This window comes from Miscanthus floridulus, chromosome 6 (genome assembly GCF_019320115.1).
Source record: "Miscanthus floridulus cultivar M001 chromosome 6, ASM1932011v1, whole genome shotgun sequence".
NCBI lineage: Eukaryota > Viridiplantae > Streptophyta > Magnoliopsida > Poales > Poaceae > Miscanthus > Miscanthus floridulus.
Genome location: NC_089585.1, coordinates 111,453,834 through 111,461,400, shown reverse-complemented (window position 1 = coordinate 111,461,400; position 7,567 = coordinate 111,453,834). Strand labels below are relative to the sequence as shown.

Here is a 7,567-nt window from a genome sequence, read left to right as displayed (position 1 = left end):
GAGGTAGAGCTCATGGCATGGACGTCGTCGTCGTTCGCTGCGAGGGCGTGGGTGCAATCGGCGCGTGTTGGATGCACATCAGAGACCTGTTTGGTGCTGCTGCCGACGACGACGCGCGCGTTTGGACGAGGGCGGCGGCCTCGCCCCTCTCGCGCATGCACACGACACGACGCGGTCGTACGTGCATGATGATCCATCTGTTGCACGCTTCAATTTCTCCGCGGCAACTGAGCGTCTGAGCCTGCTGCATGGTCGTACTGCAATCATTTTATCATATCATATGACCGCTACTAGTGCTCATCAGTGGACGCGGGCCCAGCTTCAGGTCGCTGCCTGCTGCCTTGTTCCGTGAAGAGACTCTTTTCCTCCACGGTTCCGGTCGCTCTCGCGGGTGTTCCGTCGTAAACGGCCGGCGGCCTGATCGATGGACACGGTTCGGCTGGGGACAAATGTGCTTTTTGGACGCTGTCGCTTCACTTTTGGCTACAGCCCTGGATCGATCGGTGCCTCCGTGGAATCCACCGCCGGGGGCCAAAGCAAGATGCTCCCATGCTCTCGATCTCATGGTGTGTGTCGCTTGGACGTATATATCAGTAGCTACGTGCAGCGAAACAAAAGGAGAAGGAGCTGAAAGAAAAAGGGTGACTGGATCAGAGCTCGGACTGAACACGCGCGCGCGCGCGGTGCGAGCCGCCGCCTCGTGGCGCCCTTTCGGTGATCGGACAACTCCTGATCGGGACGATCGAGATGACGATGCGATCGAAGTGCCCAATGAAATGGTTGACGTGAGATATATATCGATGCACCCAATGCAAACGTTTCGAGCATGTGTGTGAAGCTAGCGCATATGCGATGGGTCGTCCCATCGACGCGCATAAATGTCAATCTGTCAAGTACGTGCATTGAGCACTCGGAGGCGGAGCTTGCTAGCTAGTGCACGAATTCGATCGATGGGAACCAAATCCAATGTACTGCATGCCTAGCTAGTAGTTCCTCCTACCGCAGCCATGTATTATCATAGCGAATATGTGAGAAAACGGCAAGCTACGATGGGAGTCTCCTGGGGACTCTTGCTCTGCGCTAAATATAGGAAATGATAGCGTCCATCCATTGTTGCTAGCCTCTAGATTACGCACGCCTTCCATCCGGATGGCTATACATGCTCAGCTTAAATGTCAAATTCCTAACAACATAGCGTACTTTAATTGCATGAGGCACGATAGAATACTCGTAATAATTAACCACCCCACTATATAAAAAAAAAAGATCTTAAGAGACGTCACGTTTCATTTTTAATGGCGGTTGGAAATTAAAGAGCATCTGCCTTTCCAAATAATTGAGCAACTCAATGGCCAGAGCATATATATGATGTACTCCATGGAGTAGACTGTAGCCCGTCTCTAGAAGTCGATTTCTAGAGACGTAGAATTTCTAGAAGCAATCAAATATTCATTTTAACTTCTTAATTTTGAAATAGAGACATATAACAAATTTGAAGTTCTCAATGTGATGTACACTTTGTAGCTGGCAATATTTTTATTTGAGATCACTTAAATTAGAGGCCCAAATATTCGTCTTTAGTTCTTGGATTTTAAAATTCAAATTTTTAGACTTTTCAAACAACCTCGATGCCATGCATACGGCCTGTACCAAAGATGTAGTTCTCATCAAGATCTAAATTTTGTAGTTGACGGTGAGTCATTTAAAGACCCAAGTATTTGTTACAAGCTCCTAGATCTATTTTTTATTTTTTTTTTATTTCTAGAGGCTACAAATCCTTCCCGGTGAAGAAGCTACTAAAGCAAAGGTTCTCCAATGGAAATTAGCAATAGATATGTAGTGAGGTGGTAAAGAAGGCTCGCTAGAGAGGACACGTGCTGTATTTCTATGGCCAAGGTGCTTAGCTAGTTTGCTTGTCCTATGATAAAAAAATGTAATTTTTATCATTATTTATAAATTCTAGAAATGATTTTCATGCAGGCGACTTACAGACCGCCATCCTTTCCCGCAAGTGAGATCCACCCCCATTTTCTGATGACTATTTCAAAATATCGGTTTTGCCTGCCTCTATAAATTAGTTTTAAGTAATGCTCTATATGTATGTCCCCGCGGCGTGTGCCGCTATGTTAGGTTTGTGCACACATGGTTCATACATGCACAAATGATCGATGCTTCAATATGTAGCATTTGTAACTATTATGCCCGAAACATGCTCAAAACTAAGGGTATATTTAAGAAGCCCACGGCCCATTCACATCATCAAGTATTCTAAACCATTAGATTCATATTGTCAGTCAAATCCAAACATCCTTTGATGGCCACTGTTATCTTCTATCCCACTGAGAATCATTAATTAAAAAATATTTGTAAGTCCAATCATTAATTGCCACGGTTGTGTCTCTCCGTCTCCTTTTACCTTTCTCCTTCCAAGCACTTGCAAAATGCTACCATAAATATCTCTATTTGAGCCGAAACGGCTATCCACTAATTCTTCATTCATCCATTGTCAACCAGTATATAAGAAACATTTCAGAATCCATGGAGGCATAATTTTTTGAGCATTCCGCTCCATTACAATAGACTGCGTTTTTCACCATTGTCGTTGCCTAGAGCCTCGAACTAATTTTCTATGGTTTTTGTCATCTTCTATCTTCTATGTTTCTTGGAGGCTGATTTTGTAAAGGCTAAAGGGTACGGCATGTAGATTAGCCTAGAGAAACGGAAGTGATAGCTTTCGTCAAGGCTAGACAGAGGTACATGCAGGACATTATGTTTCTGCGCAGAGAATGGTATTTCTTATATACGACTATCCAATTAATGATCTCTGATATGTTCATGAGCATCAACTTTCTTTGTAAAATTCTTTCAATGGTATTAGTTGATTTGTTCCTTTATCTCCTCACGTCATGCCACGATAGGATGAACGTTGAGCTAACCCTGTAGGCAATCTTGAATACACTACTGTAATGATTTTGGTGAGACATGCTTGCATAATTTGTTCATTATAAGGAGCAACCCATGGTGACACCGACAATAATATCATATCTGCACCGTTGCATCCTTTGCAATTCATTTTGTTTGCCATTGCAATCTTAGTGATATAGTGGATAGAAACGTTGATCAACTCATATTAAATGTAATATCCGATATTAAATTGTAATATCCGACAAGCGTTTGCTACCATTTAAAGATTAAACAGATGTTATTTATTTATTTGTTAATGTCCATACTCAATATTCTTTATTATTTTTTCTCTTAAATTTCCATGCAGAAATCTTAGTCATATAGTGGATAGAAATGTTAGTCAACTCATATTAAATTGTAATATCCTTACAAGCCTTTTGATATCATCATTTAAAAATAAAACAAATGTTATTTATTTTTTCTATTAATGTCCATACTCAATTTTTTCTAATTTTCTCTAAATTCCCGTGGCAACGAGCAGGTAATTCTTTAGTTCAGGTTTACTCTGAAGTTTTTTGGAGGATTAAATATGTAGCATCTGTAACGTATTTATGCCCGAAACATGCTCAAAATTGACTTGTAATCATCTTACATGCATAGACCATAGTAGTACGTGCCTTGAAGCTTTTTGTATTTACACCACCCAATGTCTTCTTTCTACAACCACCTCCAAAAGCTCCATCAGCTTGTCCGGCACGGGCGCTGAAAGCCACGCCCGACCGAGCCCAAACTGCGCCGGAAGCCATGGGCAACCGGGCAAGCAACTAGCAGCCCACACACTGCTGCAAGCCTCAGTGCAGTTACCGGCTGGCGCCAGCCGTTCCCGTGCTTGTCCATGTCCATCCAATTCAACTCATGCACTTGATCAGTTATTCAGTCTTGCAGATGCTGGGAATTGTACTTCCAATGCTAAAAAAGATGCGCTCGATCACTCATTTGTCGGCAAAGGTTTTATCTCTGGGACTGGGAGTGAGTACCGAGAGGCTGAGATCACTACTTACGGCCGATACAGTCACACGGTTTGCGTATAAATACTTCAGTCGCCCATCTTGTAGCTTGTGCATAGCGTTGTAGCCTCGCTTCCTCCGTCTTGAGCGAGCATGGAGGTCTCAGCCATGGAGGAAGCCCTCCCCAAGGCGACGGCGAGGAGGAAGGGAGGCCTCAGAACTATTCCCTTCATCATCTGTAAGAACACCGATCGAGCAGCTACCCATGTCTTGCTTTCTTCTAGCGCGTCCACATGCTTAATTTTGCTTGGTGTGTGTGGGGTTGATCTGACGGCCGCGGCGGTTCTGTTCGCGGCGGCGTGCAGCGAACGAGATCTTCGAGAAGGTGGCCACGTTCGGGCTGACGGCCAACATGATCCTGTACCTCACCGAGCGGTACCTCATGTCCAGCGCTGTCGCCACCGTCGTCCTCTACTTCTGGAACGCCATCTCCAACTTCCTGCCCATCTTCGGCGCCGTGCTTGCCGACGCTCGCCTCGGCCGGTTCCGTGTCATCGCGCTCGGCTCCTGCGTCAGCCTCTTCGTAAGCACCCGTCAACTCTCTCCGCTCCATGATGCAGGCAATTGATTCAGTCGCCGTGCTAATTTAATTTGCGTGTTGCGCCTGATCAGGGGATGTGCCTGCTGTGCCTGACGGCGATCCTCCCGGTGTACAAGAAGACCCCGGAGTGCGCGGCGGCGGCGCGGCCGGAAAGCGGCTGCGTGGTGCTGCCGTGGCAGCTGCCGCTGCTGTTCACGTCGTTCGCGCTCATGTCCCTCGGGTCGGGCGGCATCCGGCCCTGCACGCTGGCGTTCGGGGCGGACCAGCTGGACAAGCGGGACAACAGCGCCAAGAACGTGCGGACGCTGCAGACCTTCTTCAACTGGTACTACACGGTGCTGGGTCTCTCCATCGTGTTCGCGGCCACCATCATCGTGTACATCCAGCAGGCTAGGGGCTGGGTCGTCGGCTTCGCCGTGCCCGTCGTGCTCATGGTCACCGCGCTCACGCTGTTCCTCCTCGGCTCGCCCTTCTACGTCAAGGTGGCGTCCGACAGGAGCGTCATCATCGGCTTCATGCAGGTGCTCGTCGCCAGCTACAAGAACCGCCACGAGCCCTTGCCGCCGGAGACCGCCGACTCCTCGAGCTTCTACAACAAAGCAGGCTGCAAGCCCAGGACTCCCACGAACAAGCTAAGGTACTTGAACCGGGCGGGCGTGCTTAGGAACCCGAGCAAGGAGGTCAGCCCCGACGGGGCGGCGTGCGACCCGTGGCGGCTGTGCACGGTTCAACAGGTGGAGGACACCAAGGCCGTCATCCGCGTGCTCCCGATATGGTCGACGGGGATCATGCCCGGCGTCATCGTCGGGCAGCAGATGTTCCCGACGCTGCAAGCGAAGACGATGGAGCGGACGGTGGGCAAGATGGAGATCCCCGCGGCCTCCTTCGGCGTCTTCGCCATCCTGACGCTCACCGTCTGGGTAGCCGTGTACGACCGCGTGCTGGTGCGGCCACTGTCCCGGCTCACCGGCCACGCGCGCGGGCTCAGCCTGCGGCAGCGGATGGGCGCCGGCCTCGCGCTCTTCGCCGTGGCCATGGCCGTGGCCGCGCACACCGAGAGCGTCCGCCGAGCCGCCGCGATCGCCCAGGAGCTCCGCGACCCGGGGCACCCGGACGAACCGGTGCACATGTCGGCCATGAAGCTGGTGCCGCAGCACTGCCTGACGGGGCTCGCCGAGGGCCTGAACCTGATCGGGCAGATCGAGTTCTACTACTCCGAGTTTCCCAAGACCATGTCCAGCATCGGGGTGTCGCTGCTCGCGCTCGGCCTCGGGTTCGGCGCCGTGCTGGGCAGCGCCATCGTCGGGGTCATCGGCGCGGGGACCCGGAGCGGCGGCCACGACGGCTGGCTTCCGAACAACCTGAACAGGGGGCACTACGACTACTACTACCTGGTCCTGGCGGTGCTGTGTACAGCCAACGTGGTGTACTTCATGGTGTGTGGCTGGGCGTACGGAGAGGAGGGGCAGAACCGGGTGGTGGCCGCCGACGCCGAGGCGGAGGACGACAAGGTGGAGGAGCACAAAGCGGTCATCATTTAGGCTTGGGCCACGATAGACTTTGAGCAGAGCACCTATGAAAAGTATGGCGTTGATCTGAGATGGACTCTTGCTCTAGTGTGAATCTAGGTACCTTGTACATATGCTAACCTATATGGTGACATTTCAAGAGAAAATAATCTTAAATGTTGAATATGGACAGTAAGTACTGTTGTGATGCGAGTCTAGAATGTCGCATGCATTGTACGTGCATTCTTCCTTCAGTATTCAGATATGGAGAGAGCTCCAGTGATTCAGTCCCATTGGTCGCCCGTACGTTACCCACTTCCCCCCTTGCCCTCCTCCGTCTCCCTCCCCTCAAGCTCAATGCCACTGCCAAGTGACAACTGTGTTAGAGGATGTATGCCATGCAAACTATAGATGTATTGCAATGAGCCACGTGGGTTGATTATATACAGTACATAGAACTAACGCCCTACATTAGTAAGCAATGCGGTACAAAATTCATATCTACATATATGTAGCGCTACGTAGCTTAGGCGGCATGAAAAGGGCCCAACCCAGTTACAGTTACAAGGCCCATTAGGATGTACCGCTAATTCGAACAAGCTGCTCCATTGTGTTATTATGAACTCAGAGAGTCTGGGGCCAAACTCATCTGGTGGACTTTGGTTTCAAGCAGGTGGATTCCACGAGTTTATAAATTGTGAAATAATTTTCTCTAACAAGAACTCTCTTGGTGGAGTGGACTTCGAATTAATGAGTAACAATCTTATATGTCTAAAACTGTAGGCTGTGTGCCAGCTATGCAGAGACTGGGAGTGCTTTCAGAATGATTATATCAACTCTATGTAATTATCTTGAAACATAATAAAAGCTTCCTTTTTTGAAAATCTCTAAAACTGTATTTTCAAAGATTTATATGGATCTAAATGACACGACAACTAGTGTAAGGATCGTGTTTAAATTCCACTCTTACACAAAAGAGTGAAGTCCATTTGACCCCCTCTAAATATGTCCCTGGGTGACTAAGTCTAAACCTCTCAACTCAAAAATAAGAAATTTAACACCCCTAATTTTCAAAAACGAACAAATTAATACCCCGCACCCCTCTCTGCAACAATTTAGATTGGTTTTAAGTCATGTTGTCCTTTCTTAATCCACAGACAAATCCAGTAGACAACAGATATGTTTTTAAACAGCTAAAATATCTTTAAGACTAAAAAAGCTGAAAAAAAACCTTAGAGATACATAGGATATGATATACCTAAATAAAATATTTGTAGCTTGTGAAGTTATCTCTAGAGGCTTCCAAAAATAGATTGGGCTCTAGAAAAAATGGAAAATTATCTAGAAAATCTATAAAATTAGCAAAACCTTCTAATCAATGTCTAAACTCATTTTAAAAACTTTCCAGAGATGCAAACTAACAGAATGTAATCAACATGAATGCAACTAGCATTATTGTATGTTGCATTCATGCTAATTGCATATCATGTTTTTATTGAGAAAAGGTCTTTAAAATGAGTTTAGACATTCTAATGAATGATTTCAGA

At 47.7% G+C, this 7,567-nt stretch overlaps 1 protein-coding gene across 1 annotated transcript; it reads left to right on the top strand.

Annotated features, from left to right (window-relative positions):
- Nucleotides 1–3,828: 3,828 nt before the first annotated feature.
- Nucleotides 3,829–6,311, top strand: LOC136459056 (protein NRT1/ PTR FAMILY 1.2-like). Its single transcript, XM_066458957.1, has 3 exons — nucleotides 3,829–4,149; nucleotides 4,277–4,494; nucleotides 4,584–6,311. The coding sequence occupies exons 1-3, from the start codon at nucleotides 4,065–4,067 to the stop codon at nucleotides 6,051–6,053; spliced, it is 1,773 nt and encodes a 590-aa protein (XP_066315054.1). The 5' UTR covers nucleotides 3,829–4,064; the 3' UTR covers nucleotides 6,054–6,311.
- The last annotated feature ends 1,256 nt before the right edge of the window (nucleotides 6,312–7,567 follow it).

Bases quoted from the DNA above. Each gene is read 5' to 3' on its own strand.
- LOC136459056 (XM_066458957.1), top strand. From the start codon at position 4,065: ATGGAGGTCTCAGCCATGGAGGAAGCCCTCCCCAAGGCGACGGCGAGG. The intron at 4,150-4,276 runs GTAAGAACACCG...GGCGGCGTGCAG, and splicing joins AACTATTCCCTTCATCATCT to CGAACGAGATCTTCGAGAAG. The intron at 4,495-4,583 runs GTAAGCACCCGT...GCGCCTGATCAG, and splicing joins GCTCCTGCGTCAGCCTCTTC to GGGATGTGCCTGCTGTGCCT.